Source organism: Spinacia oleracea, chromosome 6, assembly GCF_020520425.1.
Source record: "Spinacia oleracea cultivar Varoflay chromosome 6, BTI_SOV_V1, whole genome shotgun sequence".
NCBI lineage: Eukaryota > Viridiplantae > Streptophyta > Magnoliopsida > Caryophyllales > Amaranthaceae > Spinacia > Spinacia oleracea.
In genome coordinates, this window is record NC_079492.1 from 76,554,593 (window position 1) to 76,575,337 (window position 20,745).

Consider the following 20,745-nt stretch of genomic DNA (forward strand, 5'->3'; position numbering starts at 1 on the left):
TATTGCAGGGGGCTTTTAAAACGTACGCTGCAACAAACTTTTTTGTAGGGAACAATTAAATTGTACGCTGCAATACCCCTTTAAAGGGTTTGACCCGCGTTGACCGACTGGTTGTTGAAGCGTATGAATACATGTACGCTGCAATAAGGGGGTTGCAACAGGGGATTTTTCTACTAGTGATGTGTGGATCAAGTGGATCTCTTCAGTGTATCTCAAAGATGGGGATTGGTGGGAGTATAAACCTCCAGTTGCTGCAAGTTGGTATTGGAAGCAAATCTGTAAAACAAAAGAACATCTGAAGCAGTTCTTCACTCAGTCTGACTTCAGAGGTATGACAACTTATTCTGTGAAGCAGGTATATGAAACAATAATTGGCAATAAACCTAGAGTACATTGGGACAAAGTAGTTTGGAATAGATTGAATAACCCCAAACATAGATTTATTGGCTGGCTAGCTATGCAGTCAAGACTCCAGACCACCTCAAAGCTGGCCAGAATTGGAGTTAGTCAGTCAGCTATGTGTTTGATCTGTGGGCAAGGAGATGAAACTCATCAGCATCTGTTTTTTCAATGTGTTTATAGCTGTGACTGCATCAGAGCTGTTAAATCCTGGTTGGGTATTTCCATTAATAGTAACAGCCTCACCAGTTTGATTAGTCAAATTGGTCATAGCAGGTGGTCTAAATTTAAGAAGCAGGTATATTATGCAGTTTTGATGGCTGCAGTGTATCTGATTTGGCATTGTAGGAATACTAGTTTCTGGGAAAACTATGTTCCTACTGTGAATCATACTGTGAACAAGGTGAAGCAAGTGGTGAGAGGTAGAATACATGTTGTCATGCCTAAGAGTGTTAGCAAAAGAGACAGTGAGTGGTTCATGAGCTTGTAATGTTGTAGCTTGTTGTTTTTTGCAGCTTTGTATAGCTGGTTGTTGCTGACTCCTTGTGATTAGGGTCCAACCTAGTTGGTTCGTAATGCTTGGAGTTAGCTTAGGTTGTATTCTTGTTTGACATTAATATATCTCTCACTTGCTTAACAAAAAAAAAGTGTTAGGTTATGACAAACATAAACATATATATTTCATGCGGAAAAAACCATAAAGCCAGGAATCCAAATTAATTGCCACATAACAATTAGCATAATTTAGGATACATACTTATGTAGCGTGCCCTCCCTAGCTGCTCCCGAACCGAACAAGAAAAGGTTTAGGACTCCAAGTGTTGTCCCTCCATAGATAGTCCACAACATGTTCGGATCCGCCTTAGATTCAATTAACTAGAATTTAGCCTAAGGTTTTATGTTTATTCGATTATAATTTGTGGCAAATTATAAACTTTAGTTTTAACCTTAAAACTATATGAATACTTGAATTGATCTGTTACAAATTGTGAATGCCATCACCTATTTATAGGGTAGGATTATCGGAACTAGAAACCTACTAGGATTCAATTAACCTAATCTTATTAGAATTAGATACTAATTGAATCTATTAAGTTAATGTTTAATTCAACAACTAACTCTAGTAGTTTAGGAAATTAATCTTTAATCGAACTAATCCTAATTGCTTAAGGATTCAATGCATGCACGAACTCAACGCACACACGCACGCACAACCCACGAAGGGCGTTGGGCGCGCGCGCGGAGAGCTCGGCCCAGCAACTGCTCACAGCCCACAAAGAGCGCACCAGGTTTGCTGGCCTTGCCACACGTTGGTCCTGGCCCTGCGCGCTGCTTGGCTGGGCCTTGCGTGCCTTGGCGGGCTGTGGCTTTGTGCTCGCTGATGCGCGTGCTTCGCTAGGCGCGGGCCTAGCTTCGTGTTGGGCCTTGCGTCTAGCAAGCTCGTCCGATGTTTATTTCGTACGACGCGCTTCCGATTAATTTTTCGATTCCGGAATTCATTTCCGATTCGAACAATATTTAATATTTCCGATTCCGGAATTAATTTCCGTTTCGAACAAATATTTAATATTTCCGATTTGGACAATATTTCCGTTTCCGGCAATATTTCCGATTCCGGCAATATTTCCGTTTCCGATAATATTTTCCGCTACGTACCATGTTTCCGTTTCCGGCAACATCTACGACTTGGATAATATTTATATTTCCGATACGATCCATATTTTCGTTTTCGGCAATATCATCGTTTCCGGGGTATTCATAATTTGCCTTTGGACGATTTCAGCTCCCACTAGAACCGAGATCCGTCAATTCCGAATATCCATAAATGGAGTATTTAATTCACTTAAATACTTGATCCGTTCACGTACTATTTGTGTGACCCTACGAGTTCAGTCAAGAGTAAGCTGTGGATTAATATTATTAATTCCACTTGAACTGAAGCGGCCTCTACCTAGGCATACAGCTCACTTGATCTCACTGAATTATTAACTTGTATAATTAATTAATACTGAACTGCATTTATTAGACTTAACATTGAATGCATACTTGGACCAAGGGCATTATTTCCTTCAGTCTCCCACTTGTCCTTAGGGACAAGTGTGCATTCCTAATTCCTTTGTCACTTGATGCTTGCTCATGAACATAAGGTAAGAGTTGTCATCCTTATTATGCACAGAGGTGTTTCTCGGTTTCAGAGTTCAACTGATGAAATAAACAGATAATCATAGCTTATGATTCATTTGAGCACGGCCATGCATTTTACAGTTTCTAGCTCTCTGAGTGGCCTTGTACAACTTTCAGCATCTCATCTCGATTTATGGGAGGATAATCCCAATTTTGCGATCTTGAGATTAGACTTCGTTTGATAGGTGATTACCCGAGCGTTGCCGTTATAGCCTCCTTTTACGGTGCGACGGTTGACAACGTCAAAGTAACCAGTTCTCAAACAAGTAATCTCAAATCACTCAGGTATTGAGGATTAGTGTCTAATAATTTTAATGAAATTTACTTATGACAGATTTTCATCACTTGAAGTAAAGTTTCATAGGTCTGTCCGATACTTGTCTTCTCAAAGTAAGTATATATGCAAATAATTGTGACATTGCCATGTCCACATAGTTCAAGAAACGGAACTACTAGTCATCTTACACTTTAGTCGTCTAGCATTTTCTATGCGTCCATCTTTATAGAAAACTCCGACCAGGGACCATTTTCAACTTTTGACATTCAAGTTCACTTGATAGACATTTCTTAGTCACAGGACTGGTCCTGACATTCTATCTATATCGTCAAATTGAAGGGACTCATCATTTAATAAACCAAAAATTAAATGGAAAAATGAATTCTACTCATTTATATGAATGGTTAACCAATAACTTTTTATAAAGTATTAAACTCTAAAACTTTAAAACATTAAATAAGGACATCAAAGCCATTCTTCAACATGCTTGATTCCCATAGCTGCAGTGTGCGAGTTGTGCTTCGCCTGTGCAATAGCTCCGTTATTATCACAATATAGAGCTATTGGTCCTTTAAGGGAGGGGACTACACCAAGTTCACCTATGAATTTCCTTAGCCAAATAGCTTCCTTTGCTGCTTCATGTGCAGCAATGTACTCCGCTTCAGTTGTAGAATCCGCAATGGTGCTATGCTTAGCACTTTTCCAGCTTACTGCACCTCCTTTGAGGCAGAAGACAAACCCAGACTGTGATCTGAAATCATCCTTGTCGGTTTGGAAACTTGCGTACGTATAGCCTTTAACAATTAATTCATCATCTCCACCATAGACCAGGAAATCATCTTTGTGCTTTTTCAGGTACTTCAGAATATTCTTGGCAGCAGTCCAATGTGCCTCTCCTGGGTCTGACTGGTATCTTCTCGTAGCACTGAGTGCGTACGCAACATCCGGGCGTGTACATATCATAGCATACATTATTGAACCAATCAATGATGCATATGGAATCCCACTCATTCATCTATGCTCATCCCGTGTTTTTGGGCACTAAGTCTTGCTTAGAATCATTGCATGAGACATGGGTAGGTAGCCTCGCTTGGAGTCTGCCATATTGAACCTTTCAAGCACCTTATTGATATAAGTGCTTTGACTAAGTCCAATCAGTTTTTAGATCTATCTCTGTAAATCTTGATGCCCAGTATGTACTGTGCTTCTCCTAGATCATTCATCGAAAAACATTTCCCAAGCCAAATCTTGACAGAGTTCAACATAGGAATGTCATTTCCGATAAGTAATATTTCGTCGACATATAATACTAGAACAGCAATTTTGCTCCCACTGACCTTCTTGTATACACAAGATTCGTCTGCGTTCTTGATGAAACCAAAGTCACTGACTGCTTCATCAAAACGTATATTCCAGCTCCTTGATGCTTGCTTCAATCCGTAGATTGATTTCTTAAGCTTGCATACCTTTTTAGCATTCTTTGGATCCTCAAAACCCTCAGGTTGTGTCATAAACACAGTTTCTGTTAAAACGCCGTTTAAGAAAGCGGTTTTGACATCCATCTGCCATATTTCATAATCGTAATATGCAGCTATTGCTAACATTATCCGAATAGACTTTAGCATTGCAACTGGTGAAAAGGTTTCATCGTAATCCACACCGTGGACTTTCCTGTAACCTTCTGCAACGAATCTAGCTTTGAAAACTTCTAGTTTCCCATCCTTATCCTTTTTCAGTTTGAAAACCCATTTGCTTCCTATGGCTTGGTAGCCATCTGGCAAATCGACCAAATCCCAAACTTGGTTTTCAGACATGGAGTCTAATTCAGATTGCATGGCTTCTTGCCATTTCTTGGAGCTAGGGCTCGTCATAGCTTGTTTGTAAGTCGTAGGTTCATCACTTTCAAGTAATAGAACTTCATGGCTCTCGCTCGTCAAAATACCTAAGTACCTTTCCGGTTGAGACCTATATCTCTGCGATCTACGCGGGGTTACATTTCTAGATGGTCCTTGATTCTCACCAGATTCTTCTAAAGATCTCTGAGTTTCAACCTGAATGTCATCTTGAGCATTCTCTAGAGTTTGTTGTTCGACTCGAATTTCTTCGAGGTATACTTTTCTCCCACTTGTCATTTTGGAAATGTGATCTCTTTCCGAAAAGGTACCATCTCGAGCAACAAACACCTTGTTCTCAAATGTATTATAGAAGTAATACCCCTTTGTTTCCTTTAGATAGCCCACAAGGATACATTTGTCCGATTTTGGTTGAAGTTTGTCTGAAATTAATCGTTTGATGTATACTTCACAACCCCAAATCTTAAGAAAAGACACATTTGGAGGCTTTCCAAACCATAACTCATATGGAGTCTTTTCGACAGCTTTAGGCGGAGCTCTATTTATAGTGAGTGCAGCTGTATTTAGTGCATGTCCCCAAAATTCTATTGGAAGTTCGGCCTGACCTATCATTGATCTAACAATGTCTAACAAGGTTCTATTCCTCCATTCTGACACACCGTTCCATTGAGGTGTTCCAGGAGGAGTCAATTCTGATAGAATTCCACATTCTTTCAGATGCATCAAATTCATAGCTCAGATATTCACCACCTCTATCAGACCGCAGTGCCTTAATCTTCTTGCCTAATTGATTCTCTACTTCACTCTGAAATTCCTTGAATTTGTCAAAGGATTCAGACTTATGCTTCATTAGGTAGACATAACCATATCTATTGAAGTCATCAGTGAAAGTGATAAAGTAGCTGAAACCACCTCTAGCATTTGTTCTCATTAGTCCACATACATTTGTATGGATTAAACCCAATAGTTCAGTTGCTCTTTCTCCAACTTTAGAGAAAGGCTGCTTTGTCATTTTGCCAAGTAAACATGATTCTCACTTACCATAATCCTCTAAGTCAAATGGTTCTAGAATTCCTTCCTTTTGAAGTCTTTCTATGCGCTTTATGTTTATATGGCGTAATCGACAATGCCATAGATGGGTGAGATCTGAATCATTCTTTTTGGCCTTTTTGGTAATTATGTTATAAACTTGTTTGTCGTGATCTAATAAATAAAGTCCATTGACTAATCTAGCAGATCCATAAAACATCTCTTTAAAATAAAGCGAGCAACTATTGTCTTTTATTAAAAAGGAAAATCCCTTAGCATCTAAGCAAGAAACAGAAATGATGTTTTTAGTAAGACTTGGAACATGGAAACATTCTTCCAGTTCCAAAACTAGCCCAGAGGGAAACAACAAATAATAAGTTCCTACAGCTAATGCAGCAATCCGTGCTCCATTTCCCACTCGTAGGTCGACTTTACCCTTGCTTAACCTTCTACTTCTTCTTAGTCCCTGCGAATTGGAACATAAGTGTGAGCCACAACCTATATCTAATACCCAAGAAGTTGAATTAGTAAGTATACAGTCTATAACGAAAATACCTGAAGATGGAACGACTGTTCCGTTCTTCTGATCTTCCTGTAGCTTCAAGCAATCTCTCTTCCAATGCCCCTTCTTCTTGCAGTAGAAGCATTCGGATTCAGAAGTGGGTTGACTGACCTTCCTCTTTACAGATTTGGCGCCAGTTTGCTTAGTTGGGCTGGCCTTGTTGCCACCTTTCTTAGCATTCCTCTTCTTTCCAGATTTCTTGAACTTGCCCCCACGCACCATAAGCACATCCTGCTTATCACTTTTGAGCGGTCTTCAGCATACCGTGAAGCTTAGTGAGCGTTTTGTCCAAACTATTCATACTGTAGTTCAGCTTGAACTGATCATACCCACTATGAAGAGAATGGAGGATGGTGTCTACAGCCATTTCCTGAGAGAATTGCTGATCCAGCCGACTCATATTCTCAATGAGTCCAATCATTTTGAGAACATGTGGACTTACGGGCTCGCCTTTCTTAAGCTTAGTCTCAAGAATTTGCCTATGAGTCTCGAATCTTTCGACTCGAGCCAGATCTTGGAACATGTTCTTTAACTCAATGATGATCGTGAAAGCATCTGAGTTGATGAACGTTTTCTGTAGATCTGCACTCATGGTTGCAAGCATTAGAAATTTTACATCCTTGTTGGCATCAATCCAACGATTGAGGGCTGCCTGAGTGACCCCGTCGCCTGCGGCTTCGGGCATCGCCTCTTCCAGGACATACTCCTTTTCTTCCTGCATAAGAACTACTTGCAAGTTCCTTTGCCAGTCAAGGAAGTTTTTCCCGTTCAACTTCTCCTTTTCGAGATGTGATCGTAAGTTGAATGAATTGTTGTTTGCCATAGTAAAAACTACAATTGAACAAAGAATAAACAAATAAATAACCATTCACAGTTTCTCTTAATAAACTTAAATTCTAGCATACATGCATAATTTATCATTTATTAAGCATTTTATTCAAGTTATGTGTTCCGGCAGGTGTGAATAAAATGATTCCAAGATCCTTAAATCATTGAAGAATTAAGCACATTATGTATTTAGACTCAATTCTAAAATATTTTAGGTAAGCAAAATCTTTGCTAATAGTCTAGAAACTACTCTTGGTTGATAGGTACGTCTAAGAACTTATTAGGTAAACCTATCTCATTTGCCACGACATAAAATGACTCCTTACTTATATCGTTGATTTTCACCAAAACTAACATGTATTCACAATTATTTGTGTACCTTACCCCTTTAGGATCAATAAGTAACACCTCGCTTAGGCGGAAAACTATTACTAAGATTGATGTAAAGGTTATCCAAGTAAGTGTTATTTTGGCATGGCACCTTTTAACTCAATTTTTAAAGTTTGGAACTTAAGGCTCTTACTATGTTGGTTAGATTTTAAGTGAACTAAAATCCTTAATCATGCAACATAATCAAGCCACAATCTCATGCATAATTAAGACATATTTAAAGCAATAAATAACTTAAAGCATGCATAAGATATAATTGTGATCTAGTATGACCCGACTTCATCTTGAAGCTTCAACTTCAAACTCCGTCTTGAAAATGGATTGGAAACTCCATCTTGAATTTCACCATGGGAGGCGCCATTTTCTCCAAATAGGATAAGCTATGATTTAAACTAATTACAACTATTTGATGGTACGCAGACCATATTTAAAGCAATAAAATTTGGTACTTTAGACCAATATTACATTCAAATTAATGGTACGCAGACCATATTTTCTATCCTATTTGGGCCATATTCCGTCCTCAAAAAGAAACCAAGTTAAATATTTGTTTTTGAAAAGTAACATTTCACCATCTGAACGTCTTCAGTGACTCTGTGAGAAGTCGGTTCAAGCCAGTGGATTCCCGATGACTCGTGAGGGAACTACTGACACTTCTAAGTGATGACCCTTTAGTCAAACGTTATCACTCGGGGGCTCGTGAGGCCCTTGCATAATTTGGTCCTAACCATACTAAATTCCAGACCGTATTCCGTCTACCAATACTTTGATTATCGTCTTGCCCAGACTCAATCAAAGTGGGGGCTAACTATAGACGCCTACATTTGTCCCTAGGCCCGAAGCGGTGTGTTCGATGATGAAACCAAGCACTGTTTGACTAAGCTTTCCTAAGTATACGACGAACAGCTTGTGACTGAATGACAATCCCGAAAACCATATGTCCATTTTTAGAAACTGCTATTTATAGTAACTGCTATGCTTAACTGTTGCCCAGAATAGTAACCATATAAGATAAATATTCAAGTGACTACGTTGTTCTACAATTAATCATTGGATAAAGAATAGAGAGTTGCACGCCAACTAATATTCTTAGAAATTTAAACGTGGGTGAGATTCGGATAAAATCGAATAAACTCTGGAAAAGTGGAAGTAAAACACCAGCGCTGGAAAATTCCAGCGCTCGGCAGGCACGCGCCACAAATTTTCCAAAGCACCAACACAAATGCTATAATTTTCTGGCGCTGTAATTTGGTTCTCACATATTCACGCAAAAAAAAAAAATTAATCCTGCTGTAAAATACAGATCAGGCGCCGCATTGTTAAGTGTTGAAAATTTCTAGCGCTCCTGATCAAAGCGTTAGAAATTTACAGCGCTTCTATGTGCTTTTTAGAAAACTCTCATTTCTTCAATCTTATCTTATTTTGGCCTGTTACAATATAAATAGAGGCCTCTGAAACCCTGAAAGATACACACAATCCCCTCAAAAAACCCTAAGCTTGAGTATTGACCAAAGCTTAACCATTCTCTCTCTGTCCCGTATTTTCGACAGTATGTCGTATTAACACACTGTTAAGCAGAATCCGCCCGTATGATTGTCCAGCTAAGTCCAAGTACTGCCGAAGATCTGTCCCAATACCTAGCCTAAACACTCAAAACTTTTGAAGAATCCCGTCCCGCAGTCAGTCAGTTACCAGGAGGTTCGAAAACTAAAAGGAAAGCTAGAAAAATCAAGTGGTTAGTGTTCATGAGAACCAAAGTATAGCCTACGCTATACTTTAACCTGAAATATACTTTTTATCGCTTTCACCACCATATAAATCTGTTCACATAATCTGTTTTATTAATCACGCCTAATAAGATAATCTCTGGACAAATCTGATATTGCTAGGCTCCTTAAATCAACCTAAATCACTCTTCGACGTTGTTCAATTAATTATTTGTGAATTAAAATCAATTCAGATTAGTAATGTAGCATAACGCATGTCCCTTTCATCGTCACGTTGAAATAGTAAGGACCGCCGCGTGGGCTAATGTTGGGCACTCCCCGTATTAGTAAACTTTCGGCGAACTCTCAATCTCTACTCCGATGGATGTATGTTGAGAGATCTCCATATCAGGGATCACAAGGGAACCTATGGCCGTTGTGAGTCAGATATGTCTGCACTCCACGCATATCACGACAACCGGGTTTTGTCAGTTTTCCTCAATGTCGTTGAAAACTGAATGGCGACTTCTACAGACTAGTAAAAAAGTGGCTAATGCCCACAGTTAGTCCCTGTTTTACTTAATATTGCTTGCCACATCTAGAGGGAAAAAGGTTGTGTCGGTCGTATACTCTTTAAGAGGAGCCTCGTTGTGTTTTTTGACCCCCTCACAGACTCGTATATCATGAAATTTTAATACGAGTCGAATAGATCGATTGAAGAAAACACGTTTGCCCTTAGAGCGCGGCCAGCGGATGAATGTTGTGTGGCGTTGATAGAGCGTCGCCAACCTATCAAATAATAACCTAACTCGGTCTTCCTAACTAAGTAGAAAGGGTAAGAAAGGGTCGAACCCAAGAGAGGCTTGTTAGGTTATGATACATATGACAATTCATAAATCATGCGGAAAAACCATAAAGCCAGGAAAGCATATTATTTACACATAATCATTTAGCATAGTTTAGATGCATACTCTTTGTTGCGTGCCTTCCCTAGCTGCGCCCGAACCGAACAAGAACAAGTCTTTAGGACTCCAAGTGTCGTCCCTCCGTAGATAGTCCACAGCACGTCCGGATCCGCCTTAAGCTTGACCAACTAGGATCGCCCTTAAGGTACTTAGAATTTTCGGCACTTATTAGGCAATTGTATGACTGAATTTTTGCTCTCAAAAATCACTTTGAATACTTGAATACTCGATATAAATTGTGAGCATTGATCACCTATTTATAGGGCATGGGTATCGGATATTAGAATCCTACTAGGAAACGATTTAGTGAATCTGAATTAATCTAAAATTCAATCACTTAATTTATCTAGTAGACTTAGGAAATTAATCTTATACGAATCCTAACCGATCAAGGTTTCGTACGCAAGCACAAACACTCACGCATGTGCAGCAGCCCACCAGGGGCGCCGTGCGCGCGCGCGCGCTGAGCCCAGGCCCAGCAAGTGCTCGCAGCCCACGAGGGGCGCGCGCCTGCTGGCCTTGCTCTCGCGTTTGGGCTTTGCTTGCTTTGGTCGCGCGCGGGCTTTGCTAGGCGTTGGGCCTAGCTTCGTGCTAGGCCTTGCGTCTAGCAAGCTCGTCCGATGTTTATTCGTACGATACGCTTCCGATTAAATTCCCGGTTCCAGAATTCATTTCCGATACGAACAATATTTAATATTTCCGATTCCGGAATCAATTTCCGTTTCGAACAAATATTTAATATTTCCGTTTCCGGAATTATTTTCCGATTCCGATAATATTTCCGATTCTGACAATATTTCCGTTTCCGGCAATATTTCCGATTCCGGCAATATTTCCATTTCCGATAATATTTTCCGATACGTACCATGTTTCCGTTTCCGGCAACATCTACGACTTGGATAATATTTATATTTCCGATACGATCCATATTTCCGTTTCCGGCAATATCATCGTTTCCGGAGTATTCATTTCTTGCCTGTGACGATCTCAGCTCCCACTGAAACCAAGATCCGTCGATTCCGAATATCCATAGATGGAGTATTTAATGCCATTAAATACTTGATCCGTTTACGTACTATTTGTGTGACCCTATGGGTTCAGTCAAGAGTAAGCTGTGGATTAATATCATTAATTCCACTTGAACTGAAGCGGCCTCTAGCTAGGCATTCAGCTCACTTGATCTCACTGAATTATTAACTTGTTAATTAATACTGAACCGCATTTATTAGACTTAACATTGAATGCATACTTGGACCAAGGGCATTATTTCCTTCAAGGCTATGAATCAACCACCAAATGCTATCGAATATAAAAGCTAAGTCAAGTCGGGGGTGTTTTGATTTGTTGAGAGTTCTACACTAATTAGGACAAAGTAAGATACTTAAAGGATGAAAATTCAATTAAGAGAAACTAAGATACGGGCAACACCACTCAACTTAATCATGAACGGTTCAAAAGCATGAGGATTAGAAGCAATGTTAGGGAATAAATTAGTGGATAGTCATATAATGCACCTAACTACTCTATCGAGCTAGAAAGGATAACTTGATCATGAACTACAACCTATTTTCATGGTGCAAAAAATGAATTCAAGCAATAAAACGTAACTTACGATGACAATATAATCCCATAGACTTGGAAGTCCTATTTTCATGGTCTTTTAGTCTAGAAATAAAAAGGGAGCCTACAACTCAACTTCATCTTTCGATCCTTGGTTGAGGAGACTATAAATAAGTCTAAATGATGATCAAACATGAAGACTAGCGATAAAACCCTTTCAATCAACTAATAAACATCCCACAATCACTAAAATCCCACATGCATAAATCAATTGTTCATGACTCAAAAGAGGGGTTCACCCGAACCCTAGAAATTTACTACTCATAATCCATGGAAATCAAACCAACAACAACAACAATCGAGCAATACATGATAATAAGTTGATAAAGATTGATTGAATCAATAACTAAGAACAAGAAAATGAATAATACTACTACTTAATTAATTGAAATAATACCTCAAAAAAAAATTAATTGAAATAAAAAGTAGAGAAGTTAGAGTTTACAAATGAAGCTTCAATGGAGGAAAATGCTGAAAATGTTGAATTACAATCTTGATTCTTGATCTTGAATTGGAAGATTAATCTAAATAAGCAAGTAAATTAAACCAACTAAGTGTTTTTCTAGAGAGATAATCTGAAAATATGAGAGAATTTTCTAAGTTCTAAGCCAAAAACGATAATCATCCACTCAACATTGGGGAATCCGTCAAAATAAAAAAAATCGCAGAACATGTCGTCCCGGGCGGGACGGGATTGTCGCGGGCGGGGCGAGAGAGCTGGGTAAAAATTACAAAAAGTTCCAGTAGCAAAATCCCGCTTGGGTTGAGATTCGTCGCGGGCGGGATGCCTTGTCCCGGGCGGGATGGTTCTTTGTCGCGGGCGGGATGAGCTTTCTCGCGGAGAATCGAACACAGCCTGCTTTAAATGTCCATAACTTCTTCGTTACTCATTTAAATAAGGCGTGTGACCACTCGTTGGAAATCTCTTGGAATAATATTTCATCTCCAACTGGAATCACAAGAAAATATTAAGTAGACAAAAAGTTATGCTCGTTTTAGTATGGAAGTTGTGCACAAGTTTGACTCCTTGGCTTTTCTGGCTTCTCCGGCTCTTTTCTTGGCTCTTTGGCTCTTCAAAATGCTCGTGGATCACCAAATACCTACACAAAGGGAAAGGAAACAAGGGACACAAAGAAAAAAAAAAGTAGAAAATGGCCTAAAAACTATAAAAACTAATGAAACTAAGAAAAATAAGAAAAATGGAGAAAGTAAGGAAAAAGAGATAAAAATCCACTAAACTAACACTAAAGTCCACCTAAAAACACCATCCTTAGTGGGTTAAAAACCCACTTATCAGGCGTGAGGGGTGAGAAAGCAAAAAAAATATTATAAAAAATAAAGAGATAGATGAAAAGGGAGAGAGAGTTTGGTGGCCCGGTCGTCCCCACAACCCAATAACATTTCATGGCATCTCCCCTTAGCTTGCCAAGTGTAAAGCATGTTGGAGGAAAAAAAACAAAATTTCTGACAAATCTTGATTACTTCTTTTATTTTGTGTAAGTAACGGTAATATTTGGTATCATCAAACCAAAACCATCGGTCATGATGGATGAAAATTAATGGCTTTGATTTATATATGCAAATTATTAACGTTGATATTATTTCAAACGGCAATATATCAAAAACTACCAAGTAAAAAATTACAAAACTTATACCAACGACTTTATTTTTTCTTCCTCTATAAAATGAGACTAATATTGAGTTACTTTTATAAAAACAATTTTTTTTACCTAAATCTTCTAATCTATATACTTAAGTCTATTCCAATTCAAACAAGCCAAAAAAAGTTGAAGATGAATAACAAAAAATCTAGTAGGAAAAAGAATCACCCAAAATCCAAAAGTTCTTAACAACTCCAAAATAATCCAAATCTAATTTGTCTAGTTATCCAATTGATCTAAACTCTCAAGATGTATCAAACTCACAAATTTTTCCATAGTTTTCAAATTATGGATCACTAAATTTCTATTTCTCCAATCCAATCTCTTTCTCACCAATTGGTCCAAGATCATAACAAGAATTTTCAACTTACGGGAATTGTCAAATTTCACAAGATGAAACAATATTTTCCATGTCATAATATTTTCAAATATCACAAGGTAAAAACGTTCTTCCGAATTTCAATGATTCATACAGATAAACCGCGGTATCAGAAGACGACAATGACGATGATGATGATCATGATGATGATGATGCCGAAAACTATAAGGACCCAAGTGAGTATGACCAAGTCGTGGAACAACCTACATCCTCGAACAGAAGAAATAATGGAGAACCATTTCAATTTCACAACGGTGCCGAGAGGATAGCAAATTTGGATACTTACATGTCTAATAAAGTCCGAGTTCGTGACGAAGTTATGCATAGAGCCCCCAAGTCAGATCTGGTAGAACATTTGTGGCTCAAATATGGGGGTAATAATAGGGAGTAACGGACTTGATATCGTAACTATAATCATATTTTTCTTTAGTCATTACGCTTAATTTCTATAAATTATGTTTTGTTTATCATATGTATTGTCGTATCCTTAAGACTTGTTCTCGTATTATTATATTCGTATCTTATTATAATGTAATTTCGTTTTAAACTTTTTTTTTTGTTAACTTTTAATTAAATATTTATCTCATGTTGATTAGTGTTTAATTATAAGTCATAATTTAATTAAGAATAAGGTTTAAGATACTTAATGCATTTATTAATAACTATTTTAAGTTAAAATATGCAATATGAGAGATAGAATTATGGCGGGGTAGGATAAAAGTGAAGGAAATAATGCCCTTGGTCTAAGTATGCATTCAATGTTAAGTCTAATAAATGCGGTTCAGTATTAATTAACAAGTTAATAATTCAGTGAGATCAAGTGAGCTGAATGCCTAGCTAGAGGCCGCTTCAGTTCAAGTGGAATTAATGATATTAATCCACAGCTTACTCTTGACTGAACCCGTAGGGTCACACAAATAGTACGTAAACGGATCAAGTATTTAATGGCATTAAATACTCTATCTATGGATATTCGGAATCGACGGATCTTGGTTTCAGTGGGAGCTGAGATCGTCACAGGCAAGAAATGAATACTCCGGAAACGATGATATTGCCGGAAACGGAAATATGGATCGTATCGGAAATATAAATATTATCCAAGTCGTAGATGTTGCCGGAAACGGAAACATGGTACGTATCGGGAAATATTATCGGAAATAGAAATATTGCCGGAATCGGAAATATTGCCGGAAACGGAAATATTGTCTGAATCGGAAAATATTATTGGAAATGGAAATATTGCCGGAATCGGAAATATTGCCGGAAACGGAAATATTGTCAGAATCGGAAATATTATCGGAATCGGAAAATAATTCCGGAAACGGAAATATTAAATATTTGTTCGAAACGGAAATTGATTCCGGAATCGGAAATGTTGAATATTGTTCGTATCGGAAATGAATTCCGGAATCGGGAAATTAATCGGAAGCGCGTCGTACGAATTAGCATCGGACGAGCTTGCTAGACGAAGGCCCAGCACGAAGCCAGGCCCACGTCCAGCAAGGAAACGCGCGCCACAACACGCCAGCCCAAGGCTGCGCCAGGCCCACCGCAAGGCAGGCCCAGCGCGCGCCCAAGGCTGCGGCAGTCGTGGGCTGCGATGCTCGGGCTGTGCGCGCGCGCGCATGGCGCCCCTCGTGGGCTGCTGTGCGTGCGTGGGTGTTTGTGTTCACATACGAAACCTAAAACGTACAGGATTCGTTTAATGATTAAATTCCTGATCCTATTTGATAAATTAATTAAATAAGAGTTTCATTAGGATTCTGATTTAATTAATTCGTATCCTAATAGGATTCCAATTCTCTTTCCATACCCCTATAAATATGTGGCCTGGGTTCACAATTTATAACAAGTTTTTCAAGTATTCAAAGTGAGTTTTTGAGAGAAAAATTCAGTCACATACCTTGCCTAAAAGTGCCGAAATTATTAGTACCTTAAGGGCGATTCTAGTTGGTCAATCTTAAGGCGGATCCGGACGTGCTGTGGACTATCTACGGAGGGACGACACTTGGAGTCCTAAAGACTTGTTCTTGTTCGGTTCGGGCGCAGCTAGGGAAGGCACGCAACAAAGAGTATGCATCTAAACTATGCTATATGATTATGTGTAAATAATATGTATTCCTGGCTAAATGGTTTTTCCGCATGATTTATGAATTGTCATATGTATCATAACCTAACAAAAAGTAAGAGAGATAAAATTGTGCTAAAATAAATTGGGCCACCATTGGGGATATTTGGGCATTATTGGTCATAGGCTTTGGTCATGGTTGAGTTGGAAGAGTAGAAAATAGTTATTTATTTGATGACCAATATATTATGGTCATCCATTGGCTATGCTCTTATGAGGTAGGATACACCGCTGGTGGAAAGCGGGTGTATTAGCCCATACCCAGCCTAAAAGAAAAAATAAATGAAATGAAATGTAAAAGATGGCCCACTCCATCATCTTCTTTCTCATCATCTTCTACCTCCCCCCTTCTCCATTTTCATTCTCCACCAACTTCTACTCTTTCTCCATTTTCTTCTCCTGCGGTAATTTCATAATTTTCTAGCTTAAACAATTACTCCCTCCGTCCAAGATTAGTTGTTACACTTTTCTTTTTCGTCTGTCTCATATTAGGGGCTAGTTTGGTTGACACTCTAATACATGGGAAGTTTCATTTCCTATGAAGTGAAGAACAAAGAGTTATTTGGTTGACATGTGCATAGGAAGTGAAACTTCCTAGGAAGTTCTACTTCCCCCCAAAATGGGGGAAGTTGCTTGCCTAGTCCTCCCTAGGTAAGTAGAACTTCCCATGGGAATTCTAACTTCCTATGTCCAACCAAACAAGAATGCCCAATTCATAGGAAGTTAAATACATGGGAATTGCAAATACAAGGGAAATATAACTTCTCAAGTGCAACCACACATCACCTAGTTGTTACACTTCTAAATTAGGAACGACCCCACAATTATTATATTGTCTCTCTCTTTCCACTTATTTTTTTTCCTCAAACCCTCTCTCATTCCGTTAAAAAACAAAAAATTCCACTAACTCCTATCACATTTATTTTTTCAATAAAATAACAATTGATAACCAAACAATTAGTTATCACCTAAAACTTTGTGCAAAGGAAAGTGTAACAACTAAATTGGGACGGAGGAAGTATGAATTTCAACAAATTCATGTGGATTTAACATCACTTGTGTAAATTCGTATATGTGGTCGTATATATGACTACAATATGTCATTTGGATATACTATAATTGATATTTGGTTACTGTTCCGTCATTGATTATCTGGTTACTGTCATTGTGTATTAATTCCGTCATTGATTATTTGGTTACTGTTGATTTTGTCATTGTTTTTTATAAATACTGCCATTGTTTGTATAAATGCAGTCATTAGTCTTTGGAAGTTACTCCGTATTTTGTTTACTTATTAACAACAATACGCGAATTGACCAAATTATCCCGTCCCGCTGTCCCCAACGGTGTACAATCCCACTTGCATGGACCAGGTCCACGCTATTATTAGTGTGGACCAGGATATTTTAGGTATTTTACAGCTTTTAAAGATGACCATGGACAAGCAATGTTTACGTGATCCAAAAAATCCGCGGCCTATATAGTAACTTTTACGTTGATATAGTTTACTTATATGCAATATAGTTACTCTACTAGTCATACAGTAAATTTTAACAATATAATTATTAATATATGCGACATAGTTACTGCAAAAATCATATAGTAACTGTTAAGTTGATATAGTTGTACTTGTATGTAATATATATAATTACTCTAATAGTCATACAATAACTTTTTGATGTCATTTTGATAAGAATTCAATTACTTAATAATGTATACACAAAGATATTGACTGTTTTATATCATATAGTAAATATTTCTATCGTATAGAAAAAGTTACTCTTCTATATCATATAGTAACTTTTCTATTCTATAGTTACTATTAACTCTTTCAAAAATATAGTAGCACGTCCTCTCCTTCCACGTCCGGGTCCTCTCCTTCCTCTACCACGTCCTTGGTTTTCATTGTTGTCAGAATTTTCTTCTTCTTCTCCTGCTTTTGTTTTCCTTGCAGAAGTTATTCTTCGCACGACTTCAATTCTAGATGAATCATCTTTGTACTTCTGAATTAATATTATATAAATTAACTTAATAATTTAACATTTAAGTGTGAAAAAATGACATAGTAACTATGTAAAACATATAGTTTCTATTATGCATCATACAATAACTCTTAGAATTAATGATGGTAAGATATTCCCAGAAATGCAAATATAGTTATTGTTATAGTCATATAGTTATTGTCATAATAATATAGTCACACTTATTACTAATAACATAGAGACAAAAAAAAACATAAAAAGAACAAAACGATAACATAGTAACTATTAAAAACATATAGTTACTATTATACATGATATAATATATTTTAGTATTAATGATAAGTCATATATTAGCAGAGTTGCATATATAGTTATTGTTATGATCATATAGTTAATGTGATCATAACAAAGTAACTCTTATTAATAATAACATAGAGGACAACAAAGAACATAAAAAGAAAATTATAATATACATAATAACTATATCAAACATATAGTTACTATTATACAAGATATAATACCTATAAATATTATTGATGGTCATTTAGTCACATAGTTGCAGACATAGTTGGTGTGATAATAATATAGTAACTCTATCACTAGAAACATAGAATAACATCAAAAACATGCACAGAACATAATAAATTAAAATAGTAAGTATTATGTTTATTTAACTATTTCAAACATATAGTAACTATATAAACAAGGAATATTTGTCATAAAGGACCTTTTATAATCCAAAAATTGTGACAAAGGACCTTTTAAAAAAAAAGTTGTGAGATAGGACCAAAATCATGTTTTTTTGTCGTGAATAGGGACCAAACCCATTTTCCGACGGTCAAACCCAGTTTTCCGGCGTTGACTATTACGTGCACGGCACGTGACCCCATTTAACGATTTTTTTCAGGTTTTCCCTTCAAGACTCCCCCTTTTCCCCTTAAACTCAGTGACTTAAGAAAAAAAATCTCTCTCCTCGATGCCGTTTCTTCTTCGCCATTTTCCTCCTCCATTTTTTCTTGAATTCGTTCTTTGTAGTTTAAATAAATAAAATTTGCGAAATCCCCTTTGATTATCGTGGCATTTCGTACAAGATAATAGTGAAAGCCCCAATTTTTTTGCTCCAATTTCTCCAATTTGTAAAAACTTTAAATTAGGGTTCATAAGTTAATTAATTTTTGAGCAGCTTCTTTATTTGCCAATGGAATTGAGAATGTGCAAATAGCTTCTGCTTGTGTTTTGGAGAACCTTTCTTCAGAATCCAAAACTTGGACCAAAAAAGCTTGAGCTTCTCTCAAATGGAGGAAGAAAATGGCGAAACTTTTTTTTTTAAAGGTTACTGAGTTAGTTAAGGGGAATAAGGAGGGAATTTCTTGGAGGAAAGAGATTTTTTTTAAAAAAATCGTTAACTAGGGTCACGTGCCGTTCACGTGACAGTCTACGCCGGAAAACTGGGTTTGACCGCCGGAAAAGCGGCATTGGTCCCTATTCACAACAAAAAAAATGATTTGGGTCCTGTCTGACAACTTTTTTTTTAAAAGGTCCTTTGTCACAATTTTTGGATTATAAAAGGTCCTTTATGACAAAAATTCCTATAAACAATATAGTAACTATTGATAAACATATGGTAACAAATCATGATAAAATAAACACAGTACCTATATCAAAAATATAGTAACTATATAAAACATATAGTAACTATATAAACATATAGGGGCTATTATTATAATATAGTAACTATTGTACACATATAGTAACCATTATAATCATATAGCCATTATCTAAGAAGCGAACAAAAAACATACTCTAAATAACATAGTACATAATGTAATCGTATAGTAACTATTATTTATCAAAAAGTCACTATAAACTGTTCATAACATAATAACTATCTTAAGCACATAGTTACTGTTTTAAACTTATAATAACTTTCTAAAAAATATAGTAACTATTTTAAACACATAATTACTGTTTTAAAGTTATAGTAACTTTTTAAAAAATATAGTTACTCTAAAAACTACTACTAACATAAACACAACGAACATTCCAGTGAATATTAAAAACACTATTTCGCAACATAAATTAAAGGTAACTATATCATTAATATACTATCTATGTGAAACACTAACCCTAATTTCAACAAAACAACAAACATTTCAAATCACTCAACAAAATAATAACTATTGTACACATATAGTAACCATTGTACACATATAGTAACCATTAAAATAATATAGTAACTATTGCACACATATAGTACGTAACCATTAAAATTACATAGTACCTCTTTAACCCATACAGTTACTGTATTACTCATATAGTTACTATTTAAAATCGTGAAGTCACTGATCGAATTCGCGAAGTGAAAACGTTATTTCGGCAAAACACAAACATTAATTTCTCCGAAACAAATTTTCAATAAAAATAGACTTAAAATTCTTTAAAAAACAACAAATCGAGATGTGATCTCTAAAAATTCTTGCGAAGATATGTAAACGAACGCAAATTCTTCGATTCGGTTTCGGCAACGACGAACCTCCTTCTTGATCTACTATTTCCTCCAATTTTTCCTCACCTAATAGATCAAATTATAAGAATTATAAGATAATTCGAAGAAAATCGAACAAAACCTAGAAATTTGGGCTAGTTTTGAAAAGCATAGAGAGAAATGAAAGAGAAATGAACAGAATGCAGATCTGAAATTTTGAAAAATAAAAAAAATTTAAAACGTATATAAAGTGGGCTAGACAAAAATCGCATTGAAACTCTACAAAACACATAGTAA

General features: G+C 36.8%; 1 protein-coding gene across 1 annotated transcript; it reads left to right on the forward strand.

Annotated features, from left to right (window-relative positions):
• Positions 1-218: 218 nt before the first annotated feature.
• Positions 219-889, forward strand: LOC110779701 (uncharacterized). The gene is made up of 2 exons (XM_021984183.2): positions 219-278; positions 356-889. Exons 1-2 carry the CDS (start codon positions 219-221, stop codon positions 887-889), a joined length of 594 nt encoding a protein of 197 aa, XP_021839875.2.
• Positions 890-20,745: the final 19,856 nt, after the last annotated feature.